At 47.9% G+C, this 24,001-nt stretch overlaps 1 protein-coding gene across 1 annotated transcript in view; it reads right to left on the bottom strand.

The window, feature by feature from the left end:
* Window positions 1–19,462, bottom strand: part of LOC144142484 (cholesterol 7-desaturase nvd-like) — a 29,193-nt gene extending 9,731 nt beyond the window's left edge. The window contains exons 1-3 of the mRNA XM_077674030.1: window positions 19,248–19,462; window positions 6,231–6,396; window positions 5,430–5,553 (exon numbers count right to left, since the gene is read on the bottom strand). Of these exons, the coding sequence (XP_077530156.1) occupies window positions 5,430–5,553; window positions 6,231–6,396; window positions 19,248–19,306 (349 nt within the window). The 5' untranslated portion in view covers window positions 19,307–19,462. The remainder of the gene's footprint in view (window positions 1–5,429; window positions 5,554–6,230; window positions 6,397–19,247) is intronic.
* Between the last annotated feature and the right edge of the window lie 4,539 nt (window positions 19,463–24,001).

The raw sequence follows: 24,001 nt of genomic DNA, 5'->3' as shown, positions 1-24,001 counted from the left end.
GTGTGACCGTGTGACAGGTGGCTTTCTCATCCGAATTTTAAACTCAATAAGGCGGCCCACGCCTCCTCTGAGGATGTTCTGTTCAAACTTTGGAGCTAGATACGAGAAAAGCTACGCACAGCGCTCCCGCGTGGCTAAGGCGATGTGTGTCTGCAGCCGACGTGTTCCTGCTGTTTTTGCTCCACGGCGCTGCCTAACCCTACAAATCCCATCACGGATGTTTCCGCATTGTGCTGGTCACTCGAGCTTTCGCAGGTTTTTTTTTCCATTTATTGGTGGGGATGGTACTTCAGCTGGTAAGCTGGTATACCGATTTTATTTTATTAACGACGCAAACCCGCTACACTCGCTTCCCTTGGGACTGCTGCGCTAGAAAGCCACCCGTGTGCCGCATGAGGTAAATACATCTGTTTACCAGTAAAACATTAAAGAAGTAATGGGGCTAGGGACATTTCTAGAAAGCCACTGACGTGCCGCATCCTCTGTAAAATGGAAAGATCTGGTTTACTTTTGTTTGACGAATGTCAAGAAAAACAAAATGCTGCTATTTTCCGACTGTGCTTCGGCAACTGCACTTGTTTAATGAAGTGCAAAAATGAGAAGCTCCCCTTATACAGTAGCATGAATACTTTCGCCATGGGAAAGAAGAGCACCCTGCATAACCCTGCGTGCAGAGCTATCCTAGAGCATTATATTTTTCTCGTCTCGCGAGATATGTTTTCAAAACAACGGACAATATAATAAAAACGCCATCAAACAATTGATTGTGGGTGTCTGGACAACTTTTTTTTCTCGGGAAACCTTCGTCACCATGCTGTTTTACTGCCGCGTTCGCATGTCCAAGTAAGTGCAAGATGTCGGTCTAAAGTTTTTCTTGGGAGTCTTGGCATGGGAAAGCTAATGGGTTGGTCGACGATGCGTGTGTCACGGAAAATTTCTCCGCTGCACGAACTGGTAACTGACGAAGGTTGGAGAGCCGAGCGACTTTACAGTGATAAAATGAGGTTAATGACCTGTCGCTTCGAGGATAATGCCTGTCGAGGATAATGCCTGTCGCTTCGAGGATAATGACCTGTCTCTCTTCGGAATACTGGCCCTTTCTTGTCACGCTATTTCTTGGCAGGTGGCTTGGTGCTTGTCTTTTCCTCTTGCGTAATAGGCTAGAAACCGGCTGCGCAACTCCTCGTAGTTATTATCCAATAACACAGTCGTAAACTTTCTATGAACGTCGAATACGCAATGCTTACTGACAACATGACAAGACCATTTCGCACCAGAAAAAGGTGCACTAGACAAGAATAATCGGCTGCTAAAAACAAGACACGCCAGTAAGGTAGCGTAACAACGTGAATGAAGCAGAATTTGTGTATTAGATATCTACAATGCGATATCTAAGCAGTAAAGGCGATACATCAGCCTACATCGCCTACTGCCGCCCGCATCATCGTTCGAGATTTACGCACCGACAACAACTGGTAGCGATGGAAGCAAATGGTCAGTGGTGGGGGTCAAGCGCGAGTAATTCAGCGCCCTATTGAGAGCTATCGCGTCGCACACGTTCGCTCTGGGAGCAGTCTGTTGGTTTCCCCAGTTTTAATTTATTTCACCAAATAGAACGTCACTGAACCTGCGGTGGCATGGGCAAGCGGGAAATAACTAAAATGCAAATGAGGGCGTGCGTTGGAGAGGTTGTAGAGGAAGTTGAGGGCGCAGCTGAGCGCTGAAAACGGGATAAACCTGTGACGTCGGTGGGGCAACAAGGGGGCAGAAAATAAAAAAATTGATAGGTGACTGACGGAACGCGCCTGATCTTTCTGCTCGGTGCCTGTGTTACAAAACGGAGAAAACGAACCCCGCTCCCTCTCGATATCATCATTTTGTCAAAGAAGGCAATCGCTGGATACGAACCGTACGCTGAGTTGCGCAGCAATTCCACATCGTAGGGCGCGTGTGGTTTTCATGACACCGGGTTGAAATTCTTTGACCCTAGTCACTCCGTGTCCTTACTGTACCAGTGACTGGCCGTAATGGGTAACTTCGCAATCACAAGCAATTGCTTTAAAAATTATTACGCCTAGGGCCATCTACAATGCAGGGCAAAGAATGCAGTCTTCAATCAATCAATCAATCAATCAATCAATCAATCAATCAATCAATCAATCAATCAATCAATCAATCAATCAATCAATCAATCAATCCCTTTTTGTTTCGACACCAGCAGTATAGACGTACTTAGAGAGGATGTCGTCAAGGGGGTTTTGATGCGTCCGTTCCTTCGAAAATCGACAAATATGCCAATAACCCTTCTGCAGTCAGATAGAAGTCGTATCATTGCGGTAGTGGGGGTTGGGGGGGGGTGGGTGGGGAGCGGGTCATTTAGAGAATGGTGGGGTAACTGAGCTGTAAGCACCGACGCTTTTCGACAAATCTCTTAGATCTGGCCTCTCCCCTCAGCTTTGCCAAAAATTTATTGGCTTGTTGGGGACAGGCCAGAAGAAGTTGTCAGGTACAGACTAATGTACCGTGGACAGTGGCCGCGACATAACGTTCAGTGAAAATTCGCTCTTAAAGGTGACCCCCGAGTCAGAAGTTGCGGTGCGCTTTGAACCCAATGTAGCCGCGTAGTTGATAGCACTCAGCCATGACAAAGCTTTCTGACCTCCACACCACCGTGCTTGGCTTATTCCGTCATTTTTGTACGACAACAGCTTGACAGCAGTAGGGACATAATGCTCCATGTAACGAAGAAAAGGATTCCTGTTAGTTGTAAAGACATAGCCGACAAGATGACTTCACCGTTATCAGCGGCAACAATCACGCCATGCCTTGAATGAAAGCCTACAGGAAGCACCAATGCCTCGTTAGCGATTACCCCCAAAACTATCATTTCAACTTGGCAGATTGCCAGCTCTGCTTCCACCACCGTACAAAACGTGAGTCTAGTCTCGTCAGAGGGCGAGATCGCTCATTTCCTGACAAAGAGTCTAAACACGTCGGAGGTGGCAGATCGCTGCTCTGGGCGAACACACCACCTTATGATGCAACACGCACTCCCTCTCTATTAGTGGGATGGGTAACTCAGAACCATAACGTGCGTTGAACAGTGTCCAACCCATATAGAAGAAATAAAAAAAAAATAAAGGGAAGCTTGCACTCGCGCGCAGGACTTGAACGGCGGATGGGTTGTAAGTGAGCATTTCCGGACACATCATTAAGTTTCAGTATCATTGTTTATTTGCATAGCTGCGGTGCTAGAAATCGCCGTCATATGCATCGAAGAGGTCGTCGTTGTCTTCGCGGCTAGTGGTGGGTGCAGAGTCATTCCCAGCATTGTAAATGTCCACCAGCTCTTCGTCGTCGACTCAAGGCTGCGGTGGCGGGATCGGCAAGTCGTCTCGGGAAGGATCGGCAAGCTCGTAGCCATGTCTACAATTATCCATAATGGTTTCCAGAGAATGCCGTGGCTCCGGTGACCTCTCCCTGGCAGGGCGTCTTTAAATCTTCAGCATTTGCGCTGCGGTTTTTTTTTAATGTGCTGTAGCACTGGAGAACATCGCTGGAGATTTTTTTTTGTTTTTTTTTTTTTGCTCAAGCTTTTGCGCGAACCGGGACTCGAAGGTCGCTGCGAGGCACGCGCTCCCGAGCGCTCGCCCTTTACTCGCTTCTCGGGGTTTTTACACGAGGGAGTCATACCTCGCCAGCTCCAAACAAAACCTTCCCCCAAAAGACGCTCTAGCACCAAATATTCCCCTCTCAATGCTCCCCTCAGTGCATCTCCTGCTCCACATCAGGAGCACTATTCCACACAGTGTGTGCATTCCCAAACACGCCAGATCTCGCTCCCAATCCCAACCCAATCCCTTCACAGAGGGCGGCGACGCTGAGCAACTCCGACCCCTGCTCGCAGCTTCGGTTGGCGAATAGGACACGGAAGGCCGGCTACAGCCAGGGAGTCTGAGACTGAGGATTCCCGAGGATTGCGGTCACTGGTGCCGAGTGACCGCAATAACAACGGGTGCTGAAGCCACTGCACATTCCGAGGACGCTGGGCGGTCGCCGCGAGGCAAGCGCTGACGAGCGCTCGACATTTTCCGGGTTTTTTTTCTGCAACGGCCAACTTAAGGCTTGTACAACGGCTCCGCTGTTAGCAAACGGGGTAAGTTTCATGAAAGAGCCCAAATTTAAAGGTTACGACTCTGATTTATCCAGCGTCCATGAATTATGATGTCAAAGTACTACTCTCTATGGCTTTCGCCTAGTCAATGAGGCACTCTAGGTGCGGTTCTGTCCTTACATCCTTTAACGTGGTTATTTTAATGTCCAATCGCAGAATTTCTATGGATGAAAGTTAAAAGTTTGAATTAACGTCCGGTGGTAACGTGCTGCACGTCAGAGCCCGGTAAAGGGCCTGAAACATCGAGAGGCTCAATTCTCGGGTCGTCATGGTCGCTTTGTATACCATACATGGACCTCCAACCATACCATACAGTGTATACCATACATGGACCTTTCGATACATTGACCTCCAACCTTAAGCTGAACACGTGGTTTCATGATATTGGATGTATTAGGCACAACTGAATAACTGCGAAAGTTGGGTCTGTTGGTGCATAGTGGCTAACATACACAAAACCTGTGAAAAAAAAAGTACAAAAGGACAGCCACAAGCACACCTGTGGCTGTCCTTGTGTTCTTTCAGCGTGCAGCGTCAATTTTTTACTGCTTTCTATGTGTTATACGCAGCTCAGACTACGGACGAGAGGCGGCGTATTCAGCATGGAATGGGAGCTGGCAGCTCAGATTATGACTGGTTGGCACTCTGGCCTGTGTCACACCTAGCACAAGACACATTGCGCGTGGTCGTGAATTGAATTCTCTTTGGGCTTTAATTGGGGTGCTACATGGGAGTTGACTGAACACGGGTGGGCCAGGGGTAAGAAACATCGGCCGTGCAATGAAAACTGGCTTAGTACTGAGTCATTGATCAGCGGGGTATCAGCTACGTTCCCGAGGTGTAGGGCGTCCCACGCAATCCAAGATTTTTGTTTAAGCGTAGCATTACTCAATTTAACTTCTTAGATCCACTGTGCCAAGGGACACAATTAAAAGCCGTGAGGCCAGCGGTTGTATTTGTGTCATTTGACATTGTACTGGGTTACTGTTCTTTTTTTTACGTAAGTGTATCCAAAACGGGCACTGAGGGCCGTCTATATTCTGAAAATAGACGTAAAACTTTATTCAGAAACAAAGGAATCTGTACGTATGTCAGCGCCCTACAAAAACTCCTTGGTCGCTGGAGTGCACTCACAACTACATCTCCTTTAACTTTGTGGGCATGGTTATTCTATGTGGGTACTTAGATATGTCATGTTGCAAAATGAATCCTTAATCTTTGTATTGTGAGAAGGGTGCTGTAATAGCAAACTTACCTAGAACGCTGATAGATGTAATTTTGCCGGCCTCCAGGTCTGTAGAATCTAACACGGGGATCCAACCATTAGGAAAAACTGGTGGCATGTCTCCTCGGACCACCTTCCTAGGCTTCCGTCGGTCCTGTTCCCCAAAACATTTCGCAAGCGTGTTACGCTTAAAGCAGTATACAAAAGAACGTAGATAAATCATGCATTGTCATTAGGTCTTCTTGTCTAGTCTGGTAACTCTAGAATAGAATAGGTGTCTGAAGCGTTCAATAACGCATGCTGTTGTGTGAGGTGATTCATATTTGAGAAACAATGTGGAGCGCAAAAAAGCTACAGGGTAATGAACGGCACAAGCGCTCCTAAAAAAATTGCACATCTACAGGTCTCTTTAGACAAAAATAAAGCATGCTCGTGAGCATTTCTACCAAGGTTCAACGCGGTGTAAACTAGCGCATTAATTTGAGCCGCTCCCAAATGCTTATTAAGCGTCTATTAGCGGCGGGAAACGTGCTTGTACACAAAGCTGTAGGTGGCAATAGATTAGCACCCATTTCTTGAGTTCAGTTTTCTTGACACCTACTGATCCGAGAACTCAATTTTGCGAGCTACGTCTAATAACTTCGTTGAGTTGCTTGAGATAAGCATCAGTGTCTCTAATCGGCCGTTATTCATTGGAAGCGTTTGTTGCCAAGAGTAAGCTCAGCTAAGTCACTTAATCCTAAACACTATCGACAAGAACGTGTAAAATGTGTAAGACACTTTTTGATGACAGCTTTTTTTTTCTATTTCTATATTCCCCTCGTAGCTTACCTTGTTCTTGTGTTGTCGGCGCTTTGAAGGGATGAACGCCCAAAGCACGATGGAGGCTGCAAGTGCAATTGACACCAATAGGGCTGCATCGTATACATCGCTGCCAAGCTGACCTTTTGATGGGAGAAAATTGAAGTGTCTGCTTATTCTGCTGAATGTTGAGTTCCTGAAAAAAAAAAGCGCAATACTGCTCAAGCCCACGTAACATCAACGCCATGACCCGGACTACTAAATCAAAGTTAGGAATCGCTCAGTTATCCTCCAAGTAACGTGTGTGCGTAGTTAGCGCCATGGAGATCCTAGTCAAAATGAAGCACGCTCTAACACTTTTCCAAAGGTTTTACCCTTGTGATAGTTCGCCTCAAGAGATGTACGTAACATAACCTCAAAGTAAGGAATGTAGACCATAGGACTCCTACATTGTTTTGCAGGGACTTCGTGCGCAATACAATGCTATGCAAACAGCGTGTCCTCTAAATTAGTGACTTTTGTATTGCAATATGGACCACACATTAGCTGCCACCAATTTTTAGGATGGAGCGGCCACAAAATATCAGTAAACGGCTTCCGGCAACCCGCAATATCTGCATGTCTCGCGCGCCTGCCGGGAATCCTGCGACGCTGACTGCCCTGCCGCGTAGGGCTAAGGCTTATATCCGTTCCTTTTTCACTGGCTAGCGGTGCGCGTTCTTATTGAGGTCAGGAAGGTGTAATGTGGCGCTCCAAAGCGTTGGTATGAGTGGGGAATGGCTCGGGTAGTGCTGGCCTGTGACCCTTTCAAACAGGCATACTTCGATTTGTGGCCGCACTTCGCTTGAATTGGTACAAAGGGCCAACTATGCGAAACCAGTCAGTCAAGAAAAGCGATCCTGTTTCGCTGCTCTTCGATCAAGTGACACGATGCGTACCAGCCTTATTTTCCCTCGGCGGCTAACTGGCAAGGCAAAATATAAATAACTCATTTTTCCTCTCTCCCTTCTTTTCAATATGCGAAGCATAATTTAGCGATCAGATTTTCGGCATTGCTTTTTTGAAGCCGGCTTAGCTTACGGGAAGCGCTACTTTCCCGCCCTACCGACGCTATTTGCAATTCGCAATTTGCAAGGAGGTTCCTCGATGCCAGCGCCGCCGTACAGGGTGGAGAGACCCTTTGAACGGTCCTGTGCATCCGCTACTGCGCCGCAGTGCTCAACGCACAGTTGTTGTCGTTACCCACAAGACCCAGCAACGCGAAATAGATAAGATGGTTCAAACTTCGCCAGAGAACGGACGCGCGGGAATCCAGGAACCTTTTCTTTACTCCATGTACCCTACAGTTCTGAACTTGCCCCCGCCAACTCCTGTCTAGCGCGAGAAACTGAACGATCAGGTCAGGTTGCTTTGTTCTCCGTCATACGCCAATGGCGTGGCGCTCGCTGCAGCCGTTTCTAATCGCAACCTTCAAATTACGAAGTTTTAGTGTACCACAAGAGGGCTAAGGTCCGAAATAGTAGGCGTGCATAGAAATTTTATTGCGTCCCATTTGCGTGTCGTCCTGGTGGAAGGACAGAAGTACGAGTAGCTGTCGCAGGGGGCAGCAGACAGATCTCAGAGGGCGTCACTGGTGAGGAAGTTGAGAATCGGAAATAAGGGCATAAGGGCCGGTGAGCTTGGTAAATCGCCGAAGCGAGGATGTTAGCGTCGCAACTCTCCCTTTCTCCTGGACCGAGATTTTCAGCGCGAAAGCACTACCAGGCTTTATACCGCCTGTGCTTAGGCCCATCCGGGCATCACCGGGTACTACCGCTCGTCTACTATATGACACACCGACGGGGAGTCCACTATAAGCGAAGCGTTGGACTGGATGTACGCGCGGTTGCGTTGCTGCACACACTGCCGCCTCGCTTTGTGTGCAACGACACCTGCGTGCGTATGTGTGATATATAAATATGGAAACGGTATAGGAATTAAATCGCTTAAAGAGATTTGTCGCGCGCGGACACAGGCGCATGCTGGTAGAAGTGTATGAGACTGCGCTTTATAAACGGCTAAACAATTTACCGTTTCAGTTAGTCAGGAAATTCAATCAATAAATCAATTAGTGTGCAAACACGAGGAGTCTCAACCACAAAAAATCTGCCTGCGTACTGTGAAGACTTTGCGAGGGCTCGGGAGCCACAGGAACCAACATATATCTTGCGTATACCGGTGTATTCCTGCATTGAAAATAACGTTTTCAATGCAGGAAGTCATGCCGCACGTTTTCGCACGACAATCCTTTGTTTCCTCAAGTAAACTAACTTTTTCTTTTTTTCTTGCGGCGTCCAATTACGGTCTTTCGTCGAGGTCGAGGGCATAATCACTAACGATATAATGTACTCTGCTTCGGTGAAACCCCGAATCTGAACAGTTTCAAGTTCAGTGACGAAACCGTCGCTAGCAGACGTCCGGGCAAGCTGATAGATAACGTGATACTCTGTTCAGAGGGAAATACTTTTTCTGTGAGTCTGAGGTTGTGGACAGCACTTACGCAAGAGGGCTGTTTGAGAAAAGCGATCGCATTTGGGTAGCGTTAAACATAAGGTAAGTTTATGCGCGGTAGTGACTCGTCCCAACGAAAAAAAAGGGCTTCTAATGCAAATGCGCTTCGTTGCGGGCGAATGAATGACTACTTAGGGAGAATACGAATTGAATGATATGAACAGCTTGGACGGGACACAGAAAAGGAGGTTGTATTTTGTTACGAGTCTTTTTTTTTTTTCTTTTTCCCGGATCTGCGTGTTTCACGTTCTTCGTAGCATATTGCTACACAGCTCATGCTCTTGTACGAGAGCTTAATGGAAGAGCGTTTCAGATGATCGTTTACGAAAGGACAAACCCGTTCAGAAGTGTTTCGTAGCGCGCGATAGAGTCACGCGCGGCTAGGTTGGCGAAAGCGTGCACCTATTGGCGGTGAGATGTTTGAGTGGCGCCCCCTGGCTCTGACGTCAGCTTAGGGACTCGCGCCGCTGTCGTCTGCTACACTCCGCTTGTGAGGGGCAGCAGTGTCTGTGCTAGAAATCGCCCGCTTTGTTGCTGTAGTGCATTAAAAAGCGCATTTCTAGTGCTTCAGTTATTTTGCCAGCTTCTGACGCATCTGAATAATTTGAAGCTGTATCCCCCACAAGTTTGCAACACACGAGGAGATAGAGAACTTTCTTCAGAGCATCGGTCAGAAGATCGCGTGTAACTCGTCCTTTCTAGCTTATTCGCGAGGATCAGCGCTCAGAGCTCCTCGATAAGTATTCCAAATGTGAAGGCTTCCCTGCAGAATTTTTGAGGTGCTCTTGTGAAGACCCAACAGTCTAATGCTGCGTACCAAGCAGCGCGGGCCCCTACACGCGCATCGCACGTACAGCAGGAAATAAAACAGCTGTCTTCTATTTCTTTTGTTGTTGTTGTCTTGTATCAGATGAATGTATCTTGTTCTTTTTTTGTGCACCACGCATTAGTTTTTCTGCACCATCCCAAACGTCTTATTAGGAGGTTTGGGGATGATTGGGAAAAGATACTGTGGATATTTTGTTTAGGTTTTATGGCATACATTCCCTTTTTCACAAATTGGCTTTCACTACGGCTGCGTGCAATAATGTGCATATCCGCAGCGTGCTTTGCTTATTCACATGAAAATACAATGAGGAGGTTTGTGCCACGCCACCGCGATCGCGCCCCAGACAACGTTGTCCACATTACTCGAAGGCGGCTTTTGTGCACCGAATTTCTATCGTAATGATTGTTATCATAACGAACTGACTCTCAACCCGAACAATGATGACATGATTACGGTGTTGAAGGTATTATATACTCGCTAACTAACGCAATAAATAGTATACCTGCAAACAACACAAGAATCGAAACCGATGAATATTTCTAGGCAGGTCTTTATTGTTTTCCAACCATTCCAGGCGCAAAGAAAAAGTCCTATTCTACTCGGGATGGCGTTCTAAGAATTAAAGAAAATTGCTTTTACTCTCTTGTCCTGGACTGAGGACCCGGCCCACTAACCAGCTCGATTTCATTGTTAAATAAAGTTTTCTCCTCCTCTCTTTCCTCCTCTTGAGTGCAGTTTTCCCATAACGCATATACGAATATCGGGAGGATATGGCTGTGGAAAATGTACCGAAATATCCCTCCAAGTCTGAACAAACAGAGTGTTATTGTATCTTTAATGTAGACGTGACTCGTTTTGCTCAATGAACCTCCTACTGGTTAGAAGCCTCGTACAAAATTAGCGCGCGCCTATACACACAGTGGGTTATTTGGAACTCAACCTATAGTTCTTGCAGCCTATAGTGCAGGTCGGCAAATTTCATGCCATGACAAAGTAAAGTGATGTGATACAATGTGATGTGATACTTTCGAGCGTTCGGCAAGGTCGCAAAAACTGTTTTGCCATACATATGATTACCGGGAATCATAATGCCTTCTGCCAAAGCCGATAGCCCTGAAGGCCTAGAATTTGTTTTGGTCTTTCATTTTCGCTGTTGTCGGTTATTATTACAGCTGACTGTTCCCTTTTTGAAAAAAAATGCTTAATACAGAAGCTGACGCCTAGCTGCGACTCGTCGCGCTCCGCACAGGACCGGCTTCACAAGGAAAGGGGCGACGCCGGCAATGTTTCTTCCGTAGCGATATCTAAAACTCTACTTTAACTCACACTTTAAGCTTATTATTATAATATAATGTTACCCACACGCCAACTCTGGTGCGGACAAGCATCGGACGTTGACCGAGCGCAAAGAAACGGCAGGGAGAGCGAGCCTGAGTGAAGCAGACGATAAATGCAAGAATCCCTAAGCTGACGTCACGGAGGCGTGCTCCGCAGCGCCGCCCGTGTTCGCGCTCACCGCCAATAGATCTGCCAGCAAAAAGCGTCCACAAAAGGCCCGTCGAATCAACACTCGGCGCGCACTCATTACCATTAGCTGTGTCACGTTCCGCGGAGCGTGCATAGAAATCACAATAGGACACGTGGTCAGCGACGTAAAGAAGCTGCGAAGGAAGCATTAAGCGGGCCCTACCTCGCGGGCGATTGAGATGATGACGCAAGCTGGGACCGAGTCCTACTGGGTGCCGGAAGGCATCCGGAAGGGCGCCGGAAGGTATCCGCCGCGGTTGATTTCCGGCGCGGTTTCACGCTATTGGCGCAGAGCGAGAACGGCACCCAGCCTGTGCACGCGAAAACGTTTTGGCTAAAATTCGGTGACGTCCAGTAGACCCCGCGGGAAATCAACCCCGCCAGATATCTTCCGGCGCCCTTCCGGCACCCACTAGGTTCTGCCCCAGGACTCAAACGCAAGGTTTGAATTTGAGGTACAAAAATGCATCGTGTCATAGGGAGGGAGCCACTGTCGGTGCAATACAGTCTTCAACGACCGAAGTTCAAACGCCCGCATGCTTTGGCGTTCTGAAGCAACGTTTATTTTTATGGTCAGCTGTTCTGAAGTAACATCGTCGTGCTGACGAAATGCATTGCAATTGCTTTATTATAACAGCTGCGGTGGCTCGGTGATTGCGCCCTCGAGGCCAGGTACGCTAGCCTGCTTCACGTTGTTTTAGACCGCAGCTCTTAGGTACCCGTTGCTGTGGTTTCGCGCCGCGGGCCGTCTCGTCGTAACCGATAAAACGAAGAATGCATGAAAGATAGAGCGAGAGGGAAAGCGGGGGAAGGAGAGTATGGCGAAGATGTGAGGGGGAGGGAGTCTTGCGATACGTGCTCCGCGGCGGCTACGCGCTACGAGATAACGTCAGAGCATGGTGCGCCAGAGTAGTGCGCGACATCGTACGATCCCTGATGACGCGTTCACTTCCTGAGACGCAGCAGCTTTGCGCCGTGGCCGAGAAGATTGTGCAGTTCGGACCACTGTCCTTATAATTTAATATAGCTACACTCAGACATACCAAATTTTCCCAGAGCACCACCTTTGCTGGACTTCCCTCTTCACAGGGCGGAAGGGCTCGGATTTTTTTTTCCTTTTTTGTGCGTACAAAGGTAAAATTTACAGACGTCCATTCTTCCGAGATTCTGGTGCAGAAGACACGCACCCCCATAGCAATCCATCACGAAGCGTCTTATTGCTACGTATTCGCAACCAAAGTTACTGCAGATTTATAGACAAAACACAGATGAGACAGAGGGTACAGACGCTAGCCTCATTCATCTCTTATGCGCTTGGTCTGTTGCGCGCTAACTTTTATTGCGAGTACTGTGAAGCAACAAAGCCCAGCAGCAAGTTTTATTGCTTAAGTGTCGCATCAGGGCTAACGGCAATGCCACTTTGATATACGCTCTTGTCGTACTTCGTAATAATCTGGGCAGCAAAGCGGGAGTTTAATGCCGTGTGCAACCGCGGCCCCTATGATCATCGGTGGGATGACACCGGTAGCAACACGGCCCAAAACTGCTGCTACACTCAACGTTCGGCGGTTTGTGGTTCTGCGGGTGTTGCCGTGTTTGGCTTTATTCTTGTCCACGACTCCCCATTCCCTCGGGGGACAAAAGATGCCTCGTCATAAATTGAAACTCGTGACAAAGATAGCATACCTATAACATCGGAGACTTGTTTTATAACATTGAACTAACGATCTCTGAAGCAGTCTTTTATGCGATTAGCTATCTGCTTTGCATTCTTTGAGCAGCCCTCCGAGAGAGCTCTTCTGATTTTTTTTTGTTTCTCGCCTTTAGCGCCCCTGATGTCGGGAAGAATTATCGCAAAATAATTTGCCCGCATTCGGTCTTCCAGAGTCAAGTCGAACATTTTAAACGCACGAGATTCTGTCTTTCGATATGTAAGCCTTCTCTCGGTTTGCCTAAAGGAACGTCGTCTTTGCAAGAAGGTTGGAGGGGCATATAAACACATGCTGCCCGCACCAAAGCATGCTTGCATTGAAAATATTTTTTGCGCGCGCATAATTGAGTAGAGATTCGGGTTTTGCAGCAACAACGCACGAAAAGCACTTGAACAGCCAAACTTGGCATTTTTGACGAATGGTAATGCACGCAAGCAGACTAAGACGCTACCGGGACGTTTGCCGCAACCGCGCCGTATCTGCTTTCCCTCAAGAATCCACGCGGTGGCCCGCAAGGCAAAAAAAAGTCTAACCCTTTTAAAGACGACAGTCTTTCTTGGGCTACTTGAACACAAACATTTTCGTCTGTCTATATGCCTGTCTGTGGAAAGAGAATTTATCACAAAACCACATATCAGCGCGCATCGACTTGTGCCACAGCGCTGCCCTAAAAACTGTCTATCTGTCTTGAAAGGATAAATTTATTATAAAAAAATCCTGGTATCAATGATACAACGTAACAACCAGAAACAATTAAACAAGTGCAGCGCCGGTTGCTATAAAACTAATAGAGCGCGAAGGCTGCAAGTAACAGACACTTACAGAAACATATAAACAGATTCAAGTTGATTGTAGACAAAAGATTAACATACAAACAATTTAGAGTTTCTGTCACGCGATTCAGCCGCCCGGCCAAAGGGAAACAGAATCTGAACAATAGGTTTCTGCACCCACCACCACATCTAAACGAGTAAGACCAGTGGCAGTGTTCATACTTAACATTGTTGAACAAGAACAAACCATTACTCTGATATCGGGTAAAAATTAATACATACGTAATATTTGCAGTGTTCATTTATTAGAGAATTTATTGAAGCTTGATTTTTGCGATAGCAAATACAATACTACATCCACTTTCAAGCATTTCAAGCAATGAAACGGCAACAGCAACCAAAGATTCCACTATGTTGTAGGTTCCTTGTTCCGCTTGTAACGCACATGAAGCAGGACAATGTGGTTCTATAAACATTGAAGTGGGGGGCCTCTATTCACGCGCGTCTGCGCCGTACGGCAGCGCTGGCATGGAGGCACCCGGCCCGGAGCAGTGGAACGTGGTGAATTTAAATTGACTTGAGCAAACCTCAAACGTGTTTATCTTGGGAGGAGAGAGATGGGAGATGAACACTATAAGAGTTGAGAGGAAAAGAGAAGGGAGGCAATTACTTGGCAGGGGAGCCAGTCGACTATCGTCTTTCGTTGCCATTTGCAACGAAAGAAAAAGATACGCGGCCATTTTTCTTTTGCTTTTGGGTCTTAGCACACGGAAAGAATGAATAGTTGGTGTATGCTTAGGTTCAACATACTCTCACGGCTCCTCTGAAAGCCCTGCCAAACATTAAGAAATTAAAAAAAAAAAGGGGGGGAGGGGGGGGGGGGTGACGCGCCGAAGTTACACTTGGGCTATTAAGCTTGCCGCTGTCGGTGGCTGCGGAATAATTTCGTGGTCTTGAGGATATTTCACGTGCGCCGACATCTCGACACACGGCCGTTTTCGATTTTTGCCTCCATGGGAAGGAGGAGGAGGAGGAGTAACTTTTATTGCAATAGAGCAACAATTTGTTTGCTTCCTAAGGCTGTAGCGCCCTTAGTTCAAGACCCCAGAGTCTTGCGTCATGGCAGGAGCCTTGATGATCATCACAAGCTGGTCGTTCAGGTGGTCGTTCAGGTCTGAGCTGGTCAGCGGAACAATCCATTGCTCAGGGGACGGAGAAAGAGAGATATAGCATAAACTTTCTTTCTGGAGCAAAAAAATAAATAAATTGGAGTCTACATTGGTTGCCACCGCGGCCCGGATCGAACACGCCCCCTTGGGCTTAGCAGACCTGCACCTCGCCTCAGCCACTGAGCCTTCGCGGCGGGTGTTCAATGATTACGAATCACTACGTAATCGCTTCCTCTTTTTGACGCCACGCCACCCGTCGCTGCTGACGCCAGCGCCATCGCATTGCGCGATCGAATTTCGTCGTTCTTTATCAAGGGAAAATCCCTGCGCTCTCTCTGTGACACCAGCACAGACTTTTTCTGGCTCTCTCTTTCCTCCACTCACTTACATAAGAACGTGGGGAAAGCGGCGAGGGAGCAAGAGGAGGGCAGGAGACCATGCCGACTGACCAAGCAAAGGGGAAAAGGAGCAGTGTCGATAACTTCGGAGCGGCTCCTTCTTTCTCGTTGGTTGGGCCGGTCGACTGTCAAACTTGAGAACCACCAGGCCGCGTTATTTAATTAATAATTAATTAATTAATTACAGGTTCCTGTAGCAACCGCAGGGCATTGTTGTAGCGGGGTTATTTTCGAACAGTATACAGTACATAAACGTGTCAGTGTGAGACAAATAACAATGAAACACTTATTTGAGCGACTATACACGGGGCAGATATCTGGAAAGAAAATTAAACTGCATGCTCGATAGCCTCAGCGAAAGTCGGTATCGAGAAACGCCTCGTTTGGGAGTTCGTTCCAGTCACTTATAGTGTTAGGAAAAAATGAATGTTTGAACACACTAATGCGGCATTGGTATTCTCTAATCTTTGGTGCATTGTTTCTGCGTGCGGATACATAGTGTGGCTGTTTTAAATAAAAATCTATAACAATTTCGGTTCGGTTATCGTAAATGTTGCGCAGAAATTTCAATCTTAGCAGTTTTCTACCCTGATGCAACGACTTCCATCCAAGATAGATTATAATTTGTGAGCTCTTGACATTAAAATTATAATTTCTGGTTTCAAAGCGAGCAGCTCCCTTTTGAACTCTCATTTTTCTTGAACTATAGCAGTAGAGGCATCCCATGCTGTGCATGCATATTCAGTTTCCCGGATATAGATCGCACCCGCTTGGTGTCTACTAGGCCTTGAGGCTATTAAATAAACGAACAAACAACAACAACAAGTACTGGTATTAAAGTATTCAAGTAGGCCCCGCCGCGGAAGCCGAGTGGCTAAAACGTTTCGCTGCTGAGCACGAGGTCACGGGTTCGATTCCCGGCCGCGGTGGCCGCTTTTCTGGTGGAGGCGAAAAGCAAAAACGCCCGTGTGTACGAGATTTCGGCGCACGTTGAAGATATCCAGGTGTTCCAAATTAATCCGGATCCCTCCACTACGGCGCGCCTCATCGCCTGCGTTGCGTCGGCGCGCTAAACCCTACAATGAATCAATCAAGTACTCTGGTACGGCTACCTGGCATAGCCTTTTTTTTTCACACGACCCCAATAATCTACCTGTTTGCACAAGAGTAAGTCCACACAATAAAGGGGGAGCAAAAATTTATTCTCTCGTGCGCTTCTAAATATTTCTGGTAGTAAAATTCACGACGATTGTCGCGCTGCAAATCCGTGGTGTCGAAACGTGGAACATCTCGATCACGGTTCAGATCTACGGAAAGCCACAGCAGTGAAGCTCGATTGCGTGTCATAATGCTATCGCCCCAGCTGTCAGTTGGAACTGCCCGCCTAACGCAGGTACCACAAAGCAAAGCTTGGTAGCATCAGTAGCTGCTGTAGTTTGCATAGGATGCATTATGCTCTTTTTGTTGTTGTCTTTTTGTTTATGCTCTTTTTGTTACAAAGCACCAACTATCCTCTACCCTTAACTACATCCGTCGCTTTTTCATTGTTTTCCTCAAAGAAAATAACAAACAGGTGAATTGCAGTCAGTGTTTCAGAGAGCAGTAATGCTCAGAAATACAAGTTGCCGCCTAACGATGGTAAATAAGGTCATTTAAGAGGACGCACGTGGAGCATAGCAGAACCTAGTGAGCAATGCGAGGCTGCAGTCGTCATCTGCCCAGCCGTTGGGGCAATTAATTCGCTAGCGGCGGATTCTGATCACGCGCGACGAGGGCGGCGTACGGGTTTTAGTGAATATATTGTCGTTTCATTGCGCTTGATCAGCCTCCAGGGGAGTGTCTTTTTTCTTAATTTTTTTCTAAATAGAAGCTGATGCACCAAGTGATTTCCCGCTGCGAAGCCTCCGTGTGAACGCTTATTATTTATAGGGACCCTGCAGCGCTTTCTTCGGCTTTTCTTTAAATATTAGAGGCCATGAGGATGTAGTCCACAAACACATCCAGTACCTAGAATCGGTACTGGATGTGTTTAGCTCTATGTGCATCTGAGAACATGCTCAAAAGATTTCTCTCTTTCCCGGTATTGGCCTTCTTTGAGGGCTGGAATTACGCAATTAGATTGCTGTGACGGTTATTGGCTGGCTTCCTTTCAGTTACAGCAATAAACGCATTCGGTAGCCACTTTAAAAAATCGCCACAAAAGCCAACGCGAGACGGAAGGCGGATCTGATGCGATGAGCAAATCACGCGTGTCTCTCTTGGCTGGCGATAACGATAGCTTTCACAGGCCTTCCAGAACGGTAGGAAAGAGCGGAAGCGTTTATCTGAAGTGTTGCAGAGTCCCTTTGAGGCCAACCATGAAAGCGAAAGTACGCATAACCAGCAACTGGGAACCAACGCAATCATGGTCTTCATTTTGTTTTACATTTGAGGACACTTACCCGATGGTTCCCACTTTTTCACGGGGTTTCCATATCACGTTGAATCCACTCTCTTATGTGGTTTGGCCACGTAAGAGAGTGGATTTAGCGCATGTGTTTACAATATTTGCTGCCTGCTCATCTTGAATTCGCAGCGCAACAAACGGGGAGGAGAAGGAGGGGGACGAAACACACAGGCGCCTGGGCGTCTCGTCCTTCTTTGTTGCCATGTGAATTCAAGAATGTTAAAAACCAACTTGCTCAAGCATCAATGCAGCGTGCCTCTGCAGAGACTGTGTTGAAGTGCGCGTAGCTGGTGTTGCCGCGGGGGTACGACGCAACATTATTACTTTTGTGTGCCAGTTTACATCGGGAAAAATACTGCAGTTAAAGTTAGTAAACACTTTTTTTTCACAGCCGCGGAGCTTCCCTTTAATATTCTGCGGCCCCACTTGAGCTGAACTAAGAAAACAAATCATTAAGTATGTACCAAGAGATTTGGAGTTGCGTCAAAAGTCTTAAAATACATATGTTATCCTTGCGTGTGCGTGCAACTCGAATGACATTCCCTAACCTTTGTTGCTATGAAGTGCGATCGCACGCGGGAGTTGGACAGTGCAGGAATTACGTGTCATAAGATATGCTGATTGAAAAGGCGGTTGGTTACTGTGTGTCGCAGAAACAGTTACTGTGGACAGCGGTGGCACACTATGGCGGAGGTCGCCTTTCCTGGCAACCGGGCTGTAAAGGTACGCCCTACATAGTCATGCTAGAGCTACGAACGTTGGGTTAGCGATGTTCAGTAAGGTTCGTAAGCTTGACGAGGTTCGCCTAAGAAAGTTGACAAGTCTGAGGCGGGATCCACAAAGCGTGTCGGTTGCATTTTGATTGCCACTAAATTGCCTTAAAGTGGCCTTGTGAATACCGCCTCGCATTGGTTGGAGCCAGCAATAGACTAAGGCATTCGCGCGCAAACGTACAAATTTGGTTACAATCGGCACTCGTTTAAAAAAAAAAAGTTCTGAAACCGGGAATTTTTTTTCAGCCTGCACTACAGCTTATATAATCAGCAATAGTAGCACGCCGGACTTACTGCCCAAAACGCATCTTGAAAGAGTATACCTGGCGGGCGGGAGTCAAACGTTTTAAGGGATTTTTCGCCTGTTCTCCATGTATGCCATACACGGATCGGGGCTACTTCAGGAGGGCGTTCTCGCCGCCTTCAACGCCTTCCGCTAATACAGGTTGGTGCATGTCACCGCGGTTTACTTTCGCTGGGAGCCAACTTTCGGGCTCTTCAATGGTTCCCGCCCACCGACATCGCTTATAAGTACGGGGTGCGCAAACTTATAGATTACAAATACACACAGTCGTGGATTACCAGGAATGCCCGGATAACGAGACACCCATATGCCGTGTCATGCAATATGCCAAGCGTCATAGCCAGTTTATGCTTTGTGAAGCCTCATAGGCTCGTCGTATTTTAGTTTGAGATAAATAGTCTTACCCGCGAAAACGAGGAGATAAATCACACATCGGGCAAAACGCAGCAAGTTCCAAGTCCGCTACTGCACTGCTCTCGTAAGAACGCCAGCCCTCATTCACAGCGCGTATTCTTCAGCTGTAGCTGGAGCGCGGAGGCCAGAAGACGCTGCGCCCGTGCACTTACCGGCAAAGCGTAGCCGAATGGTTATGCCCACACTCTTCCGGCTGTGCCTCGTTGAGCATGGTGATCGCAGCACGTTTCGAGCAACCGGCACTGCAGTGGGCTAAGTGGAGGCCCCTTGATAAACTCCCTTGTTCTCGTCCGCGCTGCGTGGCTTTATTTTAAAGCTCCACACTCAAAGCTACGATATAAATGTGCTAACCTCCTCCTTCTCTTCCCGCTGCCAATCGCCCCTTAGCAAAAAAAAAAAAAAAGACAAAGAGCGAGGGAGGCAAGGTGAGACTTAAATTCCCAACGGTGAGTGCGGGAGTGAGGACTGCGAGTGTAACGAATAACGCAAGAGCCGACGGGGAAAGGGGGATGACGTTTGGCTGGAGCGCTGCTCTGCCAGATCGATATGCGGATAATACCGACGCGCGTCGTTATTTAGCCGACTTTCGCCGCCGCTGTGGTACGGGGAACGGGCGAGGGAGACGAACACGCAGGAGAGGCCCACAAGCGGCGGCACACGTGCCGAAGCACAGCGTTCAAATAACTGCACCGATAGCCGAGAGCAGCGATCACTCATTACCAGCCACTGCCGGCAGCCCGGTACTATAAGCCAACGCGATACCAATGCGCTTTCTCTATTTTTAGAGGACGGCCGAGACAAGGAAAAGTGTAGGTCAAAGTTTGTTGCCGCTGAGAGTTTTGCTGTGGGGGCCACGATGGGTGAAACCAAATTGCTCCGAGTATAATCCCCACATGAGCGGGCTTGCCGCTGGGGAAGGAAAAAAAAAACTTTTCGCCCCCGATGAGCAGTTTAGAGCTTTTATCGCCCGTGAAGCAAGGTTCCACAAAGAGCCCGCGTCGTGGCTTTCGTGGTAAGAAAGAGTAGCGAAACGTTGTTACATACTTTCTTGGCGCATTTATCTTCCCTCTCCCCCAGCCCCCCCCCCCCTTTTTTTTATTCATGCGCGCGTGCACGCACAGTCGGTAGCTATGAAACGTTAACTAACCATATCTCCATGTACTTCTTACTCTCGTAAACTTGCACCGAATTTTCGGCTCTGCTAGCGGCCTTATGCAAAAGGCAAGGCCAGAAATATAGCTCGAAAACTTGAGCCCGTGACAATTCGTCGCTCGCTTTTTACCAGGGCGGGCTATTTGCGCTGACTTGAAAGAAACGTCACTTCACTTTTGAAGTGCCGCCGGAATGGACCCTTTCCACGAACTTTCTCTGCGCATGCGCATCCAGACATCGCCATTACTTATGGTGGCTCGCTGTTATCGCAATTCCAGCCTTTTACGGATGCGGTGTGCCCGCCAGGACGAACATCAAAAAGATTATGGTTACGCCACCACCAAAGCGCCTCTCAGCTCCGAAACTCCGAAAGCGATAAGTCATCGCACGGTTAATCATTGGCATTGGGAAACGAGCTAAAATTTGTCATGAGTGCACCCGAACAGCGACCTATGCGGATGAAGTTTAAAAAAAAGCGAAGCGCGATGTGCGTGCGAAGCAAGCCTCTTAGCTATCACCACGGACGCTCCCGGCAATTAGCATATCCGACAAGAGCATCACCGGCAATCGTGGCCGAAAGAGCCACCAATTGTGATTTCCGTTTTCGCCGCTACTGGCGTTGTTCTTGGATTGGGAAAGGTCCGTCCCTACCACGTATGAATTTTATCTGCGTGGATGCAGCATGCAGCAGCGGTTTGTCGTTATTAACGTGCTAGCATTATTAGGCGAATTTTTCGATTTTGCCGTGGCAGCTAGACGTACGCTTTCTACCGTGCTCATCAAGCGTCCGCGGAAGTACGTCATAAGTGCTAAAAGGAAACTACAACAGAGGCAGTCAGATATCAGGGCTCGCCGAAATTAGGAATACCGAGCAGCGACAGTTAGATTAGGGAAAGGGGCCGATGATACTACGGTCGGGGCAAAAGAAAAGATACGCGATTTAAGCAGGCGCCGCGCCTGCGCACTGAAGTTCGTTACTGAGCAGATACGATCGCCAGCCCTGCCCGCAATTTACGCCGCCACCAAAGCGCCTCTCATACGACCTAAAACGATGCCGGCGCTAACATTGTGTCACTTAGCTTAAAAAAGGAACAAAAGATTAACGCCACGCTCTCAAAAACCAAGGAAAGCCTACGTTGAAACCACAAACGAACTAAAATGTGCACCAATACGAAACCGAGTATATATGGCGTATAACTACATCAATCTTAAAATAAGGCAATCATGTTCGCTCGCAGTTGTGTCACCGCCGCAAGCTCCGCCCGGAATACGACGAATGGCGCCATGCGGCAAATTTATAAAACCTTAAAAATCGGCCAGCATGTGATCCCCGAAAAAAACTCGCGCAAAGATCCTCTGCATGGACATAGAGAGAAGCGGCGGAGCCGATCTCACTATCGCCAAAATACAGGAAATCTTTGACCATTTAGCCCAACATTGCAAAGCGCCTGTACAAGGGAAGTGTAGCAATGACAGCAAAAATTATAAAATCCTGCGCGGGCACTGATAATGAGCCGAATATCGACATGCCTCCACCACGAGAAAAAACTTAACCGTACTGAAGAAGGCCGAATAAGAACCATCATCAGGGCAGCATATAGAGCAGCCCTTAACCCCCCTTTTTTCGCGATAACCACAATGGCCTTTAAATTGTGTCGTTTAGTACATTTGAAGAAATCAGAGAGGCCCCCCTACGATCACAAAAGAAGGGTTGAGAAAAACAAAACCGGGACAGGTCATCGTATAAAATATAGGAACACCTCCAGAAAAAAAAATGGCTGGACGCACGATGGATACCTCATCGATCTAGCGACTTTCCATAAAAGCTCCCCCTCCCCCCCTTGCTGAAAAACGGGCCGTCTCCACAAAATTGAAACCTGGGAGGGGCGAAGCATGCAGTGTATAAGTGTATTCTCAGATTGTAAGTCTCCCTCTTGCCCCACGGCGCGCGCTGATTGGGCCGCCGGAGAAGCGCCGGTAGGAGGAGCAGACGCATCTTGCTGCGGCGGTGGCGCCCCTCTGTTGCACAGAACTGGATTTAAGCAAGTTGCATGCCCCATCTGCCCGAGTTTGGGTTAGTGGTAGGGGTCAACGCGAGCGCAGTGCAGTGCCTGCGCCTTGCCCTGGGGGCTCATCCTCGGTGATCAACGAGGCCCCCGGGGCACAAGGTCTTGTCTTGCTTCGACCAACCTCCCGACACTATCAGGCCTAGCGTCGAGAGCCGGTGGGAACATGAGTGTAAGACAAACTATAAACCGTCTAAAAACAGCTCGGACCCTGACGATCAGCTCTGGCAGGTGAAGAGAGCCCAAGAAGCCGAGCGGTCCCATGGGGTCCTGGGATACGAACTCTTCCCCAAGGCTAACTGCTTCAGGTACGTTTATTTCTCCTCCTTCTGCTTGTGCTTGACGATTGCTGAAGCGCACAGCAAGCGTTCCACAAATCCTTAAATCGTCTTAATTTACCATGAACCGGTATTATCCAGTATACACTTTTCTTTAGTACGTGTTACGTTCTAGAGAGAGGCGTTTGAAAATGAGCGTCCCGTTGTTTTAGTACCAGGACTACAGGAGACGACGACAGAAGACGCCGACAGCCCGAGCCCCTAAGGAGGTTCACCCCCTAAAACATAGATCTAAACCTGCGCGAGGACAGGCGACAAGCCAGGATCAAATTCTTTTGAGGAAAGTTCCAAAACCATGAAAACAACAATATACGCCGACGCCGGGACATTACGAAGGCAACAATTGTCGTCGCTTTTCTGATGGGGGCGAAAGCGAACACGCCCGTGTGCAGGAGATTTCGGCGAACGTAAAGGAACCACAGGTGGTCGACATTAATCTGGAGCCCTCCACTACGGCGCGCCTCATCGCCTGCGTTGCGTCGGCGTGTTTAAACCCAACAATAAATCAACCAATTGTCGTACTGGAGTACCGTAGGCAATCGCTGTAATTGCATTACCTTCCTACACAGGATTGAATCCTCCTTGCGATCTCCCTAGCGGAACTTCGGATAGACGCCTAAACATCATTACACAGACTCAGTAGGTCATTAGTCTCTTGGGTACCGGCAGACTGCCTAAACACTTGAGAAAGGTTCTCCAATACACAATGATAAAAGTTCACGATACATTAGCCCGCGAACTCAAGGGTGTCGACGGGAGCGGCACAGTCGACCAAGATACATTAGAACTCGCATACCGTGTTCTGCGTTGACCACGATTATCACACTCCGCTCCCCGAAAAATATTTAAAACGTCTTCTCCTCCTACGCTAAGGAACGCCATCCTTCCCAGTGCCACACGGGGATCTCATCGCTTCAGAATCACGAAGTCTGCTCAAGGCACAAGCCAACACATATATCCACAAATCTTGATGGGCGAGGATGTTTAGTAAAAATGCCCGACATTAACTTAAAACTGTGCTAAATGCGGGCAAACACTAACTTGGTCATATTCAAGAATATGCTCAGGAGTGAACAACTCAAACATTACATATACAACTTGTATGGACACATGACAGGGCTGGCCTCACCACCTTGTCACCTCAAGATCAGCGTAAACTGATTCTGGGGCCCTGGAATTCTGGTTCAACCCGTAGGGTCCTGCCCGATCAACTCCTTTTCCCAAACTTTCCAATAAATCTTACTCAACAGACACTTCTCCTCTCTCTCTCTCTCTATCTCTCTCTCTCTGCGTACGTGTGTGTGTGTGTGCGTGTGCATGCGCGTGTGGGTGTGCGTGTATCTGTGTGTG

This window comes from Haemaphysalis longicornis, unplaced genomic scaffold (genome assembly GCF_048455015.1).
Source record: "Haemaphysalis longicornis isolate Haplotype H1 unplaced genomic scaffold, Haemaphysalis longicornis Haplotype H1 scaffold_1, whole genome shotgun sequence".
Lineage (NCBI taxonomy): Eukaryota > Metazoa > Arthropoda > Arachnida > Ixodida > Ixodidae > Haemaphysalis > Haemaphysalis longicornis.
The sequence above is the reverse complement of the archived record's forward strand: the minus strand, read 5'-3'. Positions and strand labels throughout refer to the sequence as shown.